General features: G+C 33.5%; 1 protein-coding gene across 9 annotated transcripts; it reads right to left on the reverse strand.

Annotated features, from left to right (window-relative positions):
* Positions 1–1641: 1641 nt before the first annotated feature.
* On the reverse strand, positions 1642–18943 carry LOC138713225 (mRNA export factor GLE1-like). 9 transcript variants are annotated; one of them, XM_069845141.1, is made up of 7 exons: positions 18807–18941; positions 17653–17882; positions 14137–14441; positions 12501–13176; positions 11550–11714; positions 5726–6009; positions 1642–2597 (listed from the first exon to the last, which is right to left on the reverse strand). In XM_069845141.1, exons 2-7 carry the CDS (start codon positions 17731–17733, stop codon positions 1997–1999), a joined length of 2112 nt encoding a protein of 703 aa, XP_069701242.1. In that variant the 5' UTR covers positions 17734–17882; positions 18807–18941; the 3' UTR covers positions 1642–1996. The 9 variants fall into 9 exon arrangements, with proteins under 9 accessions (XP_069701242.1, XP_069701241.1, XP_069701246.1 ...); XM_069845140.1 differs by having other exon boundaries at positions 18565–18939; XM_069845145.1 differs by having other exon boundaries at positions 17724–17882; positions 18565–18938.
* Between the last annotated feature and the right edge of the window lie 810 nt (positions 18944–19753).

Here is a 19753-nt window from a genome sequence, read left to right on the forward strand (position 1 = left end):
TATTTATAATTTCAAAACTTTCAGATAGTGAAAGGTGCCTATTTTGGAGACTTTTGAGCGTTTTTATGATGCATGAAAATGTATGCTGAATGTGAGCTAAGTCATTCTTCACACTTATGTCACAGGTAACTGTTTTCGCAGTATCAATTGAGACTGCATCTTCAGAGTCCAATGCAAGGAGAACATTGTTAATAGAGTCTATATGTTCGGCATAATATTCAACTGCTTCTAGCCATGTACCCCATCTAGTTAAAATTGGCTTTGGTGGCAATGGAATTTCAGGGTACATTTCTTTCAACACGTTAACTCTACTGGGAGCTTTGAGAAATACTTTTTTCACTGATGAAATCAACAAATCTACTTTAGGGAAATTGTCTCTGACCACTTCTGCCACACGATGAAATGCATGCGCCACACAAGTAAAATGAGTCAATTTAGGATATACAACAGATAATGCTTGTCCAGCTTTGACCATATAAGGGGCAGCATCGCTAATAAAGAATAACACATTATCGTACATAATACCCTTTGGCCACAGGATACCCATAGCTTCGTTGAACAGTTTAACTATAGTTTTGTTATTGCACTTTTCTAGAACATCACAATGTAAAAGAATTCGTTCAGAATATTGTTCACTTAACAAACCGATAACTACATTACCAACAAGTCTACCTTCTTTGTCGGGAGTCTCATCAATGGAAACCCAAATTGAACTATCTTTAATTTCATCTCTTATCTTCTGTATTGTCTCATCGTAGATGGGTGGAGCATACGTCTTCCTAAGTGTTGACTCATCCGGGATTGTATGTTGAGTATATTTTTCAAGGAATTCCCTGAAGACCTTATTCTTTAGTTTGTAGAGAGGAATATCAGCAGAGATGAGAGAACGGCACAGGTCGATGTTAAACTCAGATCTTACATTCGATGTTGTTGGTTGTGTTAAAAACAATTGTCTCTGCTTGGAATTTAGTTGTTTGTTGGCCTGATGTTTACTAGTTGTAATGTGTTGTTGCACCAGGAACTTTTGTGTAGATGATACTGCACACTGACACAAATTACAAAATAATATTTTATTGTCAGTTGATAAACCATCTTCTTTAAATTCTGAAATGTAACTTGTTAGTTTTGATTTTAAATTGACTGAATGACGTACTTTTGGCATATTTACCGTCTTTATAGTATGATTTACAAAACTGAACCTATGTGTACTCTGACTGGCATTTAACTGTTGAGCTGCACAACTGAAGTCTGTTAAAAATTTTAAATTAAATTAATACAGTTTTGTAACTTACTTTCCCATTGTTGATAGGACTGCTAATTTTCAAATAACTCTGATGTTAAAGGGATTACTGAACATGTGTTTAAATCTCTATTGTTGAAATGTATTTTTAAAAGTTAATGGAATTTTGTTTTGTTTTATTGTTAAACCTAATATAATATGGACTGTTTTATATGAAATATGGAAAATATATGGAAATTAACGAAAATATGTACTAAACTCTAAAATATGGAAAAATATGGAAAATAAAAGTAGGATTTTTCAACCCTACACATTGTGAAACATAAAGATAATGCAAAATATAAATTATATTAGCTTTATAAGTAAATATGTATTTACATATAAATCCTTTCCCTGCTGATCACAATAGAATAATATCCACAAGAAATAAGCTACTTAAGTGAAGAAGTAGAGGAACATTTGGAACAATTAAAATGAAACAGTAGCACATTGTTGTCCATGCTCTCTACCAAAAAATAACATGGAAGACTATTGCTATATTTGCGTTTCTTTCTGTTCTTAATAAAACACTTACGTCCAATTTATATATTCTTCTGTTCATAACATCAACATTTTACAGAAAGACAGTTCATGACCTCTGGTGCCACTTTCTGATTCATTTCATTTAAAAAATGTTTGGCTAAACTGGAGATTTGGAGTAGAGCTCTTGAACCATGCTGTTATGACAACAGCCAGCCATTCCTGATGATATTGCAGTTACATTGATAAGTCTGTGTCATGTTTTACGCCCTGTAATTTTTTTCTTTTATTTTTACGATAATTTTCTCTTCGTTTCTGTAACATCCGCTGTCTCTGCTCCTCTGTTTGTCTATTATAATCTTCTCTTCTCTTCTGTAAAAACATTTTCCTTTCTTCCTCTGTTTGTCTCTTTTTGTTTTTCTTATAATTTTCTCTTCGTCTTTTCAGTACCTGCTGCCTTCTTTCCTCCATTAGTTTCTCATAATATTCTTTTCGTCTCTGTAATGTCTCAGAATCCATTTCTTTGTATATTTGTACTATATTTTCAGCATTTTGAAAAGGCCGTATTGCATTTGTGGTAAGGAGTAAACTATCATAATGTCCATTAGCAAATGTGTTGCTGCATAAAGTAGAAAGAGATTTTGCAGTTTCTCCTGCCTCCTGTGTATTTTGCCCCTTACCCTCTTCTACATGTATTTGATAATGAACTGCCAAAGAAAAGATATCATCAAAGATCTTGTTGCACATACTGCAAATATTGTCTTCATAACTAGGTCTAATATAGGAATCAATCATTCTCAAGTCAGACATAAAATGTGTATTATATTGGTTCATTTCCCTGGAAGAAGAAAGAAAAAGAGAATTATTAGCAAATTAATTCTTTTTATTTCTCTTAAGTTACCATTTATACGCGAATACTCTGTGTATATTTTTTTTCGGAATTGAGCGAAGAAAAACTGGGGTTCGGGCATTATTTCTGTGGTGTTCGGGTAAAGGGGTATAAGTCATGTTTTTGTCAAGGTGGAATTTTGTTCCCCAGATGAACACACAAGTTAAATTATACAAGTGGGTGTGCAAAAATCAAAGAATACAAGCAGTTGATGTGTTGTATTAGTGTAGAAAATTATTTGTAATAAGGGTTCCAAGTTTAATTTTCATTTATCTCCGAACTCATTTTTATGACTTATCTCCCTTTACCCAAACACCACAGATTTGAAACACAAATTACAGCCTTTTTTCTCCTAAAATTAGGGTGCGCAGATTATTCGGATATATATGGTATATAGAGAATGAAAGGTGCAATATAAATTTTGCAGAGGTTTTTGTTAGGGTGTCTCGTAAGTATCCCAGGTCTGATAAATTAACAAAAATGTATCATTATATGACAAATTTAAGTGAATGTTACCCACATTCTTGATCTGCCTTTTCACATACAGTAATACTTTCAATATGAGGAAGTCATTTATACATATTTTCCACTAACTTTTCAAAACATGCTGGAAAGAAAGCACGATTCTGCTTTACAAGGAATATGATATTTTTTCCTCAAACATTTCTGTGTTCCGAAAACTTTTCGAATGCTTTTTTAATATAGGAAAGGGATAGAAATCTGTGAGAGAAAAATTAAGGCTGGATGGTATATGGTCTAGATGTTTCCATGTTTCTAACTGAATTCTGTGTATTTGGCATGTAAACTGATATATCATTTATATACATTGCCATGAGCAGTGGCGGATTTATAATTCTGCTGCCCATAGGCATCCAAAGTGGAAATGCACTTAACAAAATACAATAATAATCAGAGTGAAAATTAAATCAGTAATACTTTGAGTGATGAATGTAGTGAGTGTAAGGATGAGTGGTGTAGTATAGTCCGACCATCGGATCTGTGCCCCCGTAAGATATGCGAACTGAACCTTAATTCCTTTTCAGCCTTGGCAATTCATTTCTCTCCCTGTATTCCTATTTCTCTCTTTTCTATCCCTCTCTCTTTCTCTCCCCCACTACTCACAATTTTGAGCCTTCTTGCGGGACAGTTTATTTGCACTTGCAGTCCAGTGTTGTCAACTCAACATGAATACTGTAGCAAGGAGTGGCGAAAGAAATATTAATAAGCAAGTAATAGCATTTTGCGATGAAGAGAAACAAACGGGTCAATATCTGTTTCCTATAAATCAGGCAACGAAAAGAGCAGCTGCGATCACATGTGAGGCTTATTTTATTTCAATTGATTACGTATTAAAATTACTTACTTAACTAATACTGATATAATACAACATGTTATGTAATTTATATAGGCAGATCAGAGCGCCTAATAAAGAAAATCAGGAGAGAGGGAGTCTGTGCAGGAGACGAAAAGCTAGAGTCACCAGGGAAGAACAGACCAAGGAAACCTTTAATTCTTGTAGATTATATGGACAGATGTATTTTAAGAAGAAAGATACAATAATTTTATACAATGCAGAAAGAAGTTCCGACATTGGAGAAATTATTGAAGGTTGCGAGAGAAGCAATAAATTTCCAAGGAGGGAGAGAAATGCTACGGAAAGTGATTTGAGACATGGGATTTAGATTTTTAAAATGTAGAAATACAAGATGTATTTTGATTGAAAGAAATGGTATTGTAGCATGGAGAGCCAGTTATTTAAGAAAAATTGCGAAATTTCGCAGAGAAGGAAAGTATATTGTGTATTTAGACGAAACATGGATACATCCACATTATACTGTTACAAAATGCTGGCAAAGCGATGATGTTTCTGATGTAATTTCAATTTAACCAATAAATATCCACTGTAATAATATAATTATCTGCAAACAATCGTAAGTCAATCAGCGTCATTAGACCTACTTAAATTAAATTATGAATAAGTAATAATTAACCTTACATTATCATAAGCAATATTCAAGAGACATGACACTGTTTGACGGAAGTTTGGCAACATCCCTATTCGGCAAGGTTCGTGGCCTGCTGTTTGACGTAGTGGGAGAGAAACGGCTGGAATGGAGTGAGTAGAGGCGTTAACTTTCCAAGAACGACGACAGCGCTGAAGGGGCACAGATCCGATGGTGCGACAATAAACTGAATCAAAGAAAAAATCTCGGTATTTCTGCGTATATCTTCCTGAATGGGAGGTCATTTTCTATTGTTTAGGGCCAGTTAAATCTAATATAACTATAAAACTTATTGCTGTTTTATATTATAAAAGAGAATTTAGCATGCCATGTTCGATCAAATTGGGTATGATTTCTAAATCTCTTGCATTTCAATTTTATAAACCTGCATCCCTAGTCTGGGACTATTAGTATGGTCTCAAGATAGTGAGCCGGATCTTTGAACAAAGGCTGTGTTCAGCATGACTTCGAACATCACATTTCCGATACCTAATTTTTCCAAGGTTTCTCCAACTGTGAGGCAAATGTAGGGTAATTCATGGCAAGTCTTCGATCTTGTATCGCTAAGTATCATCTCGCTTTCATCAATTCTACTGACACTAGACAACTATACTTGAAACGATGTTATTAAGAAATGGATTAAAAAACAAGAATCTGAACCTCCTGAGTAATTATTCGGTTTTTAATATTATATGATCAGCCTGTTCTGAAAAATGAGCTGAAGATATCCTGTAAGAAAGTAAGTTCAATGCTGAGGAAAACATAAAAAGTAAAATTGAAAGAAAACAGTTAAACTGGTTTGGACACCTTTTGAGAATGCCGGAGTAAAGATGGTCAAAAAAGATGTACGAATGGTAACCACCAAGTGGGAAGAGGAACATGGAGGGAAGACATAGCAGTACTAAAGAATATGGAACCTAGAGATCTGAAAATTCAAGATGCACAAGACAGAAAGCTTTGAAAGACGAGCACGGAAAGAAAACATCTTGCTGTATAATACGAGATATATACCGTATACAAGCAAGTCTTAAATAATAGAAATAGTATTTAGTGTTGCACTAAATTGTTACAAACCCGAAGTCAAAGGTGTCCTCCTTTCCAATGCTGTTGCTATCACTTCCTTTATGGTCTGTAAACTCATTCTCTATAGCTATGTCCTTTTCATCATCTTCTTTTACTGGTTTTTGTTTCACTTTGCTAATACCTGCTAATTCAAAACGAGTATTGCCTTGAATATCTCCAGTACTGCTTTCAGTATCATTTATTTCATAAATACTTTCTGCTTTCTTGCTATCTTCCCAGTTTTTTATTCTTGTCGAAAAAGTATCTTCTCTTGCATCTGAGCTTGCAGTATTTCCCTACGAAAAGTACAATTATACTCAAAAATAGTATTTTAGCACATATAAAAATATTTTAAATCAGAAACTCACAATTCTGTATTAAAATAATGACTAAGGTACTGAAGCAAAGATTAGGTTAAAAATAAAAATGTTACAGAATTGGATTTTAAAGTGAATGTGATAAGCTACCAGTTATATTCCATTCGTGTTTATGTAAACATCATTGAAGATTGAAAATTAAATTTTGTGTGCACTCTTAATTAAATGTAACTTCTAAACTTGGAAGTCAACCATCCATTACATTCCACAGCTTGACATGCATAATAGTATCTTGTTTTGTGTTAAAAGATGACAACTTTTTTCAGCATTGTACACCAGAGTTTTTTAAGCAATTTTTATTACTGCACAAATCGGCACCAAAATTCAAAGATTTGGCTGTTACGAGTTAATTTCTTACATCAATTTTGCATAATTATGCTATAATTGTTTACATTACTTGTACTTCTCTGTTTACTGTCGTCGTCTTCCTAAAAAGTATTAGGCCGAGTGGCCTGTTACGGTCTCAAACTAGAATTTTCAGTCCATCTCTTCTTCGGACGATCTAGAGATCTTTTGTCATGTGGATGGTAATGAAACAGTGCTTTTGAAATTCTGCATTGATCCATTCGTTCGAGATGACCCTTCCACTGAAGTTGATATTTGCTGATGAACTGCATAATGGGTTCTATTTAAAGTTCTTGCATTATGTCCTCATCTATTTATTGTAACTGTGTGTAACTTATGCAATGCAAATTTCCATGAATACAAGACTATTGCTTTCACTTGGTATCTGTTGTTGTCTTTTAACTTTTAGTATTGCACATATTAGTTTATTACTGCACAAATTGTTTATGACTGCACACTAAAAAAACTCTGTTGTACACTTAATTTGGTATGAAAAACCAGATGAAGTGAAGAGGTTGGTTACCAACATCTATGCTCTACTTTGGTTTAATAGAAAATAAATGAAATCATGCTTAATTTCACTTTCTTTCATTTTAATTATACGAAGTACAGAAAAAAGTATGATATTTTAAAAAATAGACTTCGAATTTTTAAATGAGACGAATATTTTTAGCAGCACTGATGATGTTGAAAAGTGGTTCATTGCGGTGTCATTGTCTACCAAATTCAACAATTGGCTGAATTTCACACTAAAAACAGCATTTTCGGCCAAAAAAAGTTATTTTCTCACAACCGGATTTTAATATAATTTCCATCTAAAATCTTTCTTCTTTACATAATGTTTATCATACAAACCTATCCTAAAGAACAAGGCATTTTATGTCTGGTATAACTTTTATATAAAATATCTGTTATAGCTTTTTTTAAGTATTTTCTTAACAACGTTCTCAACTACAGATTATTCAGTACTGGTATCGAAATTCAAGTGACAACGAATTTTGATTTTGCCTGGAGTCCTCTATTTTTTAAATCGTAATGCAACAACCCATTAATTACAATTTCTACATTATTAGTTATTGGACTTAAATTATTAATTGTTATTAGTGTCAATCAGAGGTCTGCATCGGACGTTTTCACTCGAGCGCCAAGTAGTTCATAGCATAATCCGATAGGTAGCGCACATGCATGATGGGTAAAATTGTCATGAGCGATAAATCCTCGAATGGTATAAGCCGAGCATTAGACATTCGTTCTTGTTAGTGATGAACTGTGTAGTAACATCATAGATGTTTATCATTTCAAAACTTTGCAGTGTTTAACTAACCTCTCCATAGTACAACTACAAAACTTGCTTTAAAATGTAATATAAATGTTGTAGGTAAATGTTTTTTTTTTTTTTTTTCCACACAGGAGTGATTTTGTTTTTGCCACATCTGATAGATGTTATTGGATGTAAATGTAATTATTATAAACGGAGAACACAATCACGATAATGCAAGAACTGTATCAAGTTTTCTAGTAATAATAATAATAATAATAATAATAATAATAATAATTAGTGTATCAATCTTTGCGTCTGTAACAGTTGTGTAGCACGATTATTCGTTTCATTATATTTTCTGTGACGTTATCTCTGTACTAATATTGTTATTAATCTACTGCTGTATCAATAATATTTCGTAAAACGTTTCTACATTGTCGCAATATATAGGCGGAACACTATGTATGGACCTACCATATTATATATGTGGTAAATCAAATATTGAATAATTATTAATTAGCAATGCTGTGCTGAGTCTCAGTAATGGTTAATTTCGGTCTGACTGCGTTACGAGCGCCGTGCAAACCTAGAAAGGTGGAGGGGCTGCCTCCTCAGAGCTCCCAAATAATTTTACAAAACAATGGCAGTCCCAACGTTATTATATGGAAGTGAAGTCTGGGTAAGTTCGAACAGTACAAAAAGAAAAATTCAAAGTGCAGAAATGTATTTTCTAAGGAGAACCAAAGGTTGCACACTAATGGACAAAGTTAAAAATGAAGAAATTAGAACAGAATTGCAGACAATTTCTATAAACGAACAAATTGAAAGCTACCGTAATAATTGGTTATATCACGTAGATAGGATGAGCAATTCGAGACTACCAAAATTACTGTATCAATACCGACCGATTGGAAGGAGGGACGTGGGACGACGAAAGAAGAGATGGAGAGATATGCTGTGAGGACGGAACAGGCATTTTGCCTATACCGTGAAGTGCAGAAGAAGAAGAAGATTAATTAGCAATAATAACTGTATATCGAAGTTTTTCATACTATTTTATTTACAACTTCATGTTCCTGTTTTGGTACGTTCCATTGACTGTTCCATTAAACATTTGTCATAAAAGCAGAAAATAAAGCCTTATTTTTACCGTGTGAGCAAAACATATGTGTATCTTATCTGTCGCCTTCCATACAAGATAAGACATGTCGGTGAGATGACCTTGTACTGTGCTTCTATTTATTATGAGTGTATCATGACCGATCGTATCTCACTCGAGGATGCGACACTCAACCGAGTTCAAGCGAGCGATTTAACTCCAATGCAGCACTTTGGTGTCAATATAATTATAATTAATAATAGTAATATTTTTATTGATAAATAAAATATTTCATTGATGCAGGCTTTAACATAAACAGTAGTATTAAGGCTGACCAACTGATTGCAGGCCTCATGTTCACATGTCTAACAGAGGTGCTCTATCATTCAACTAGTGTGAGAGCTGTTATAGTGGATTTCCTTACTTATCGTAGCTCCCCACATTCATCACGATGCTGGCTGGTCATTGTTACCATACACTGGTCGAAATTTCATGAGAGAATTTCTTCATCCTTGAAGACTTGACTTATTGATAGGTTCTTTATTATAATTATAAATAATGATTATTAAAATCTCAAAAAAAGGTAGTAGTTATTGTACTAATCGTTCATAACATTTTATAAACTTGCAGTCTCCTTAAACGCATTTTTTTTTATTTATTCATTTGTTGCTGAACATAACAGGCAAAGCCCAATTACAATATTCACGACTAACAAATTAATTTATAAAACATAAACAAGGAAAACGAAACATACTCTTATTAAAAACTGAAACAAAATAGAACTAAGAGAAAGAAGAAAAGAGAAATTGAAATAAGGTGTGAAAGTAGCTTCAAATTAACTAACAACAATATTCTGTAAAATATAACAAATAATTCTGTATCTAGAGAAATTTATATTGAAAATGTCAACATTAGGATGAGGATGTAATTTACTGTATAACTGTAACATTTGGAAAACTGGGGAATTTTTGTGGGATTCAGTATTTGTCCTTGGTATGTAAAGCAAATTTCGAAATTTCGTTTTAAGCTTAGGTGCATATAATGTTATATAATAAAACAAACCAACACAGTCCAACTTATTGTTAATAATTTTATAAAGAAAGTTTAAAGATTGACAATTTCGTCGAATTTTCAAACTAGTAAAATGAAATATTGAAGCATTGTAGCGTAACTCTCATAGGTAGGATAATCATTATAAAGTCTGTAATATAACCATTTTAGAAATTTATTTTGAATTTTTTCTAGTAACAGAATGTATTTGTTAGTAACTGGGTTCCAGATAACAGCAACATACTCAGCGTATCACCTTTGCTTTGAATTCAGGAGGGGTAAGGGAAGATCTTGCCCCGTGTTTGGTCTAAGGCATCCTGTCTAGGACTCGTGTTACGGAATGTGCACTGGTTTGAGTCCTCATAGGGGAAGAAATTTTCTCATGAAATTTCGGTCAGTGTATGGGATCGGTGCCTACCCAGCTTTGTGATGCACTTGGGAAGCTACGATAGATAGCGAAATCCGGTTGCGAAAGCCAGCTATAACGGCTCGGGGGGGGGGGGGGGGGGGTTCATCATGCTAACCACAATACCTCCATTCTGGTTGAATGATCGTCCACCTCCGTTTCGGCATGTGAACGTGAGACCAGCAGCTGGCTGGTCAGTCTGGGCCCTTCAAAGGCTGTGGCGCCACATTATTAGGGGAGAATCTTGAAATGAAAACCAGGACAGTGTGCATCATAGTACCAAGGGCAATTTCTCCAGGCATGCTATGCTTGCTGCGCAAGCCCAATATTTTCGTAGAATGTGTATATCTCAAAATGGCGTTACGTACATTAATATTTATTTTGATTTTTGGAATACTGTATAGGCGTTTTACCATCCGCAGGTTGCATACCGCAAGCATCGCAACGCTTGCTCGTTTCTCGGAGCTACAGGAAAGACGTAGAAATAGCGAGAATATGTGTGCGCAAGTGTCTTCCTCCTTGGTCCGTCCTAGGCGCACATGCTTTTGTTATGTGTTGTTTGAAGCTCTGATCCGAGAGCTACACCAACGACTATTTATTTTAACGTTACAAGTATTGACAGTGGGAATGTGCTGTGATTTGCGAGTGCAAGTAATTGTATGAGCAGAATGCATGTGTTAGCTGCTGCATGTATTATTAATTCTTAAACATTAATTTGAAATATTGCAATGAGTTCGGAATTGTGTGTTATTGAAACCTTATTATTAAATCCATTTTCCCGAAGGACTATTCAAGAGAAGATAGACATAGAGAATATCTGCGCTCATTCAGTGCAACTTAATACAACAATATGCATTGGTTGGCAGGGTCGAAAAAACTAAATAAACTATTTTGTTGGCCATGTTTGTTATATTATATCGAACTTCTACATCTGATAATATGATCCATGACTCATAATGATTTCATAATTATAAAATAAATTATTTATGTGGGTCTGATTATTTTTATTTTATTATGAATAAAAGAGCAAGCCTAATTTTCGTGACTAGCATTCGCCCCTGCATAGTACCTTTGTTATATAAGACGCATCCTAATTTTAAGGCCCTTTTAGAGAGCAAAAAGGTGCGTTTTACACACTAACATATTCTTTTTATGTTCCTTCTTGTTTGGAACCAAGTTCGACAGTAAAATCGGTATTATTATTTTATATCAGTACACTCTATTTAAAAGAAAGACCAGTTATAAATTATGATCTTAAATGATATATTCTTACTCAATTCGGTTAATAATGTTTCAACCTTTGGAACAGACGTACATAGCGCTGAAGTCACTTCTTCCATCACAGGAATTCTGTCTCCATTTGGCAGTGACAATGGATCTATTTCGCCATCTGAATTAGATTCTTCATTTATTGAATTCGCCTTCAGCCACAAAACCGATTCTGCTATTGTTCCATAACCATACTGTGTAAAATAGAACATAAATGTATTTTATAAAATATTTTGATGCAGCAACTTTTTCTATTATCTATACCAGTAGATGGCATATAATAGTACATTATGCAACGAGCCTATAATGAAGGTAATTAAGAAGTGAGTATGGATATTTATGAAACGAGCGCAAGCGAGTTTCATAATTTTCATACGAGCTTCTTAATTACCATTATAGGCGAGTTTCATACGACTTTTTATGCTCGACCATATTTCTAACTTGATATTATTAATTTTTTAGCAATGTCCCGTATGTTGTGAGATGTGCGCAGACGCGAAAATATTGATTTTTTCCGAGGAACAGATGTCCACATTGACCATGCTAGGCCATAAGAACCTACAGAGATAACATTCAAATTAAATTAGACATTGAAAAACGAGATGACAAATTGAATTTATTTACATATTAGTTACAATTAACGCTAATTATTATAGTAATAGAACAAAACCTTCTGCGACAGTATTGGATTTCCAGCCTCCGTGACTTTTCGCTAATTCTCTTTCGATTGCATATCCGAGAATAACCGATACTTGCGGTTTTATAACGGTAGAAAGCTGACCTGTCATTGGCTGAACAGTTGTAACCTGAGTCGTCATTGGCTGAAAGACCTGACCTTTAATGAGTAGGTGTACTTTAATGACCTGCATTAAAGGTCTGCTACCAGGTGTATAATTACTACATTTCGGCATGGTCGAGCATAAAATACAATAGGATTGAATCTAAATATTGTTACAAGTATAACAGAATCAGTTTATTACCAGTTCGTGAAGTATAGTGGGTTGTACAGAAATTGCTTCTCCAGCCATTCCCATTAATGTGTGGGGCTGCGATGTTATACCTGCATAATATCTTCCACTGTATAGTTGATCCCTCTTATTTCTGCAATACCTCTCTCTTCGTCCCGAAGATATTTGTTGCCTTTGTCTATCCACTTGCTTCAAATAATTTGCTCTTCGCTTTAGTAATGTTTGGTGTCTACACTCCTCTGTCTGCTTCCTATAATTTTCTCTTCGCTTCTGTAATATTCGCTGTCTTTGTTCTTCTGTCTGCTTCCTATAGTTTTCTCTCCGCTTTTGTAGTATCTGTTGTCTTTCTTCTTCTGTTTGTTTAGTTTTGTTCTGCCTATAATTTTCTCTTCGTTTTTGTAGTATCTGTTGTCTTTTCTGATCTGTTTGATTCTTGTAATATTCCCTCCGTCTCTGTAATGTCTGCAAGTACATTTCCTTCTGCATTTGAACATTTTGCAACTGGCATTCCACACCTATCTCAGGACGTACTGCATAATAATTCTCCTCATCAATTGTGTCATTGTCATCAGAATTCTTGCCCCTTACATTGTTGGTATGCCGTCCATTATTGAACCTGTTGTTGGAACCATTTCGGCCATTTCTCAAAACAGACTTTTTAAAAAATGTATTGTATTGTTTTGATTTTCTGAAAAAAGAGACAGAAAACAAAAGAAAGTGAATTATTAATACGTACTCTTAATATTGCATATTACGTTCATATATTCATAATAAACTAAATGAGCCATTGTACAGTGAAGTTTCAATTATAGCCATTTTCGAATATAATTTCTAGTAGGCCTAATCATAATTTTTGTTGCATCATGTACTTGTAAATTTGTTTTGGTTAACTAATATTCACACAATCTGCAGCACCCATTGCCCTTGTCACGTAAGCATCTGAGGGCATAAAAAAACATGGTGAGACACTGTGGGGAAAACGGGGTTAAGTGACATTGAGAATAGAAGTTTAAAAAACTACAAATAATGCCCATGGCTTGTCAGTATATCTTTTCATTAATAGTCTTCCTCGTATGTAATCGTGAAAACTTTGTAACTAATTCAACAGTTCATAGCATAAATACACGTCAAAAAAATGACTTTCATACTCCATCGGCAAGTCTATCGTGCTATCAAAAAGGAGTGCGTTATATGGCAGTAAAAATTTTTAATAGCCTCCCTATCGATATAAAAAATGAAACTCAAAACATAAAATTATTTAGGGCCAAATTAAAGAAGTACCTATTTTCTCACGCCTTCTATTCTGTAGGTGAATTCATGACATTCAATAACGCTTAATGAAATTGATACTAAAACTATGTGTTGTACTAGTAGACTATATTGTAAATCTCGTCTGTATATATTTCATCTAGACTGTGACTATAAATTAAGATTTTATAATAGTATTAAGTTTTTTTACTTGTTCCATATTCTAGCTGTAAGCATGTATGAATACCATGGAATGTTAATAAATACAATACAATACAATACAATACAAAGTATCTTAGTGATAAGCCACATTCTTTCTGTGTAATTAGATTGTTCCGAAAAATCCTAACAAAAAATGTTTCCACAATACAAGTCACTGTGAGTAAAAGTGTTTACAAACCTTAAATCGGTAGTGCCCTCCTTTTTAATGCTGTTGATATTACTTTCTTTACTTTCCGTAATGTCACTGTCTTCCATATAATCATCATAGTCATTGATAATAGTATTCTTTACATAATCGTCATCTTTGTCTATTTCTTGTTTTACTTTACTGACATCTGCAAACTCAAAACAAACTTTATCTTGAACATGTCCAGCACTAGTATCATTTGTTTCACAACTATTTTCCGCTTTCTTGTTGCCTTCCAATTCGTTTATTTCTTTCAGATAAGCTTCTTCTCTCATATCTGGGTTTACACTAGTTTCCTACAAGAAGAAAAAGAAACTCAATATTACTAGAATATCCAGCAAAAATGAAAATATTGAAAACTACAAATTTGTAATGAAAGACACACAACTTCGTCATTCATATGAAATAACCATTGAAAATAGTAGAAAATGTTCAATTGGTAATGACAGTTAAGAAGGATTTTGGTTAATTGTGGTTTATATTTATTCAGTTGTTAAATACTGCAAAATTAAAGTGTGTGCTATTAATTAAAATTAAATGTCAATTTTAAACATTATTTTCATGACTTCATATGAAATAAAATGGTAATTTTCTACCATTAGTGGTTAAAAAAATTACATGACGTCAGTGCCTACATTATTTCTTAATAACCTACACATTTCAGGCATTTCACAATTTAGTTATTTTTTATATAGTGATTTTAATATTTATGATTTATGTTCTTTGAACTTTAATTCAAAAGATATAAAATAAAATACCCTTTGACCGACAAGTTTGCGATAGCGTTTGGGACTGTATTCAGGAGGTCCCGGGCTCCAACTCTGTGGCCGACCAATCTAACTGGAGTTTTTCAATGTTTCCCTCAGTCATAAAGGCAAATGCTGGATTGGAAATTTACATGCCATGATTCATCACCGTCTCAATCACCAATATCATAAACATTAATCAAATTCTATAATCAGTCACATGAACACAAAGTCATCTACAACACACAACAGAAACAGGAACTCAACAATACTAACAATGGTCTACTTGTATACCCACGGATTCTAAACACTCGTTATGACCATAGATTTTAAAGCGTGTATAAATAAAAATTTAACAAAAATATATATACCCAAATAAACAGATGAACTTTCATTTCTGAATTACACGTGAGAGGCATTATTAATATTTTTTATAACCCCAAAAGTAAGATATATTTGACTTTATTTATAAACCATACAGTTCAAGTGGCTGTATGTCAATAATTCTGCACAAATTCATATCAAAGCTATTCGTGTATTGTAATAACTGTAATGTTATTTTATGTTTACGAAAATGGGAATTTAAAAATGATATGCTTGTTGCTTACAATAAGATTTTTGAATATATTCCTTTCTTTTCAGTCAGCAATGCTGTCAGTCATTTAAACTTTTATAAAATATTGCTTCTGTGGAAATTCCCTATTCATAACAAAGGGAGGGTTTACAACTAGTTACTGTTAATCCTTTAAGATGTACTGTAACCTTCTTACCTTACTAACTATGCAGTGATTTAATAGGAGATGGTAAAAACTTAATTAAAAGTGCTACAAAAAGTTGAAATAATCTTGAGTAGCCTATAATAATTTATTTTACGGAATTGTTTTTACTTTATTATGAAGCACTTATTTAATTTGCAATGAATCGTCATTGCATGTTTCTGTTTTCAAATAAAGACTCATTAGGATTTACTAAACAAATTCTATGCTGTACAAGGTATATACCGGCTCATAGAATACATCACTCGATTTCGGAAATGAAACTACAATTGTGTTTTATTTTTGTTTCGGTTTACAAATTCAGAATATGGGTCTACAATAAGAGAAGTATTAATCAGGGGTATGCAATATGTTTTCTCTTCATTTGGAGTGACATTCCGAAATTAGTCCTAGCTCACAACAAATTTTTCACAGAGGCGTATACTGGTTAAAGGGTTTGGGCTACCGCTGACCCTATTATTACACAAAATATATCTAACAATTACTTTAATTTTAATTACTATGGTAAAACTAATAATACAAAATTATTACATTATGTTATATTATAAACTTTTTCTTTTGTAATTTCCTTGGGCTACCGCCGGTAGCCCCGGTAGCCCGCAAAATACGCCCCTGATTTTTCACTGTGTTTTATTTTAATATTGCAGAACACGCGATTACAAATCAAAGGAGTAGTAACACAGGTATTCTTCACCTGACATAATTAGAAACATTAAATCCAGATCTTTGAGATGGGCAGGGCATGTAGCACGTATGGGCAAATCCAGAAATGCATATATAGTGTTAGTTGGGAGGCCAGAGGGAAAAAGACCTTTGGGGAGACCGAGACATAGATGAGAGGATAATATTACAATGGATTTGAGGGAGGTGGGATATGATAATAGAGACTGGATTAATCTTGCACAGGACAGGAACTAATGGCGAGCTTATGTGAGGGCGGCAATGAACCTGCAGGTTCCTTAAAAGCCATTTTAAGTAAGTAACACAGGTCTGTAGCTATTCTTGAAGCCGAGATATTACTGAGAGAGGCCATGTGACATGGCTAATTTTATAGACAACTTTGGCACCTTATGCACGTGGTGTCATTGGGTGTGGTCACATAAGTTGCATTGGTTCATGGCCTAACTACTAATAACATTAGCATGCGACTATAGCTCATAGCATTTGAGATTCTGTTTCACTACAGATCTCGGAATGGGGTGGCCATATTTGGTGAGGGAAAGGCATGTTTTACGTCAAAAATGATATGTTTTCAAGTACTGTATGTCATTCCCCATCAATTGACTCTGTGGATACCGAATATGAACAACATCCAGCCAATAGTTTAGTTGAAATCGCTGTTCACTTACAGTCACTGCATGGCCAGTACTAGCTTTTCGGTATCAGAGATGCTGGAATCTCTAAGTTGACATTTTTCAGAATCACAATATTTTTTGTCTACTTGGCATAATGAGAATGAAAATTTTAGTTACTAGAACTGGCCACACTACCCCATTATCTCTTGGCCTAGTTTTCTCGTAAATGGTGCACTGTTGTAGGTATCACTTGTGAGGTTCAGACCTTCTTTCGGACACTTAACTAAACAACAACATGTATATAAGTAGCAGTAAATGGGCGAGAAGAGTCCAATGGTCGCTTCAACATTTATTCTGTAAATTTAATTCCCATTTTTTTTTTTTTTCACAGAAAACATAATTATTCTGCAAAAAAATCGATTTTGAAATTTTTATGTTTTCAGCAAAACAATATTAACAGTACCTAGAAATAAACTTTTAACTGTAAAGTTAGCCAATGTGATCAAACAGCATTTGTACCCCCCTGTACCCTTCAGTATATGATAGGAAACTGAAATATTATTACTACAGTATTTGTTTAGGCTTTTTTACGAAGTACTTGATCCTAACATGCATGATTTGCTATAAATAGCGTAAGACTACTCTAAATGAACATTTTTGGAAACGAGCAATTGTAGGCTAGTAGCTTACTTCTGATATTACAATCTTAATTGATGCCACTTTTGAACCTCTAGAATAGTTATACAAAGATGCGACGTCACCTTCCTGCATTCCAGAAATTTGGTCTTCTTGAAGTGGGCTTGGTGATGACAGTATTTCAATTCCACTATCTGAATTAGGCACCTGATTACATATATTATGATCTAGGATTAGGCTCAACTTTGATTAAATCTATCTTCAACCATTGTTTTACTATCATTCTGAAACAGAAAATTAATTTTTAATATAACAGAAATTGACTCGCAGTTATTTCTTTGGTTCTGTAGTCTGTCAATATAGCTAGCAAAATTATTTTTTGTACTTAATACACTTTGTAATGCCGCTTTTGTTACAAAAACTGACTATTTTTCAGCAACATTTTTTTCTGCACAATTAGTGCTTACTAGACCTTTAACGTCTACACATCTTGCTACCTGAGAATCACTCTTTAATAAATAGTAGACTAACTTATCAATGAATAGTTAGGAGACAAACTTATCATGAAATAATAATACTTAAGTACTTGTTTATTTAGGTCTACTGATTGACAATACAAAATTATAAGAACGCTGTATCAATTAATATTCTTTAGATAAAAGTAAATTATGCTATCTTGATACAGAACGAAAGTGGCATTTTTTAGTCCAAAATCTGCTTAAATTGTTTGCATTTTCTTTTATCGATTCAAAGAGATTTCTTATGCTGAATGTGTGACAGATCAACTAGTGTGGGCTGCTCTAGTGTGCTCATGACTAAAAAAAAAATGTGAATTGTAAATTTGGCGAAACTTTATTTTTGCGTATAATAGGCCTACCATACTTGAAACAGACGAATGACATTGTATAGCTGTCACATACGGATTTTACTTTGAAGGAATTAATGAGATAAATTAATATACTTTACCTAAAGTTAAGTGCTGGATCTAGTGCTATTCATGTATAAGATATATACACAGTACACACATATTGTTAATATAGAATACGAGCAACTAACAGTATTTTAAAATTATCTACCTCAATGTAAATAGTGAATTAATCACAGGGAACATAGACCTATCTATTGGGTTATGTTAAGAAAATAATAATATTCACTCTCTGTATACTGTCTGAAGAAAATGACATGGCCAGATAAATGTGTGCATATACTTTCCAGGTCACCAGTTTTTGATGAGCTGAAGATTATAGTAGTGCAGTACTCTTTAATATTAAATTTCTCAAATCTTCTGTCTCTATCACTCTATTTATAGAAGTGTTTCGTCGTTCGTTGGTTGTCAATTGCATAATGTTCGCTTGTAGGACCATAGATGGCAGCAGTAGTACACACCAGAGCTTGTAAAAGGGACATTTGATCAAAGAGTACTGAATATAGTATTCTGTGCTCATTGCATTTGACCTGTGATTTGATCAAATCTGTACTCTTTGCATTTGACCTCCATTTTTAAATCTTAATACATTTATAGGAATATGAATTTGATAAATATTCAAATTATTTAGGCCACAAATTATCTTAAATTATGCATAAATTGAGCCTACCTATAAAATTTAGTGAAATTCCCTTACCTTATTTATGTACTGCAATTAAACATGAAAATAACACAATTTTTATTTTATAACTTACCAACAAAATTACAATCTGTTCAACAATGTGAACAATGTCAATAAGTAACAATGATGAAAGAAGTAAGTGTTACAAAATATAATCCACTGGCATGTAAATCTCTTTTAAAACTGAAATTATTGTTTGAATCTGTAGATTAAATCTAAAACAGCATGTCTGTGAAGTCTATTCAGATGAAGTGTAGGCCTACTTACTGTTGTCGAATAAATTATCACTGCTAATGAATTTGGATGGTTGTTTAAACGTTTCTGATAGGGAAGACTGTAATTTTCTATTTCTTGTTTGACTGTTGGGATGCGAAAGTCATGGTACATTTATCTGTTGTTGATGTCTCAAGGGATGTTGCCAATTTTTTGTAGTGTCTGATTGGAATCGCTCCAATATCTTGATGTTAGAGTTTCTTGCAGTAACCCAAAGCTGAATTCCATAAACGTCCAAACAGGTTTTAGAATGGCTTTATAGAGGGCTAATTTAG

The sequence above is a fragment of the Periplaneta americana genome, chromosome 14 (assembly GCF_040183065.1).
Source record: "Periplaneta americana isolate PAMFEO1 chromosome 14, P.americana_PAMFEO1_priV1, whole genome shotgun sequence".
NCBI lineage: Eukaryota > Metazoa > Arthropoda > Insecta > Blattodea > Blattidae > Periplaneta > Periplaneta americana.

What these genes read in the sequence shown, in the direction of transcription:
- LOC138713225 (XM_069845141.1), bottom strand. Translation starts at nt 17,733, where the DNA reads ATGCAGGAAGGTGACGTCGCATCTTTGTATAACTATTCTAGAGGTTCA. An exon ending in TTAAGATTGTAATATCAGAA is followed by an intron (nt 14,442 to 17,652) that starts GTAAGCTACTAG and finishes TTCTTCTTGTAG; the next exon opens with GAAACTAGTGTAAACCCAGA. An exon ending in TATGTACGTCTGTTCCAAAG is followed by an intron (nt 6,010 to 11,549) that starts GTTGAAACATTA and finishes TACTTTTCGTAG; the next exon opens with GGAAATACTGCAAGCTCAGA.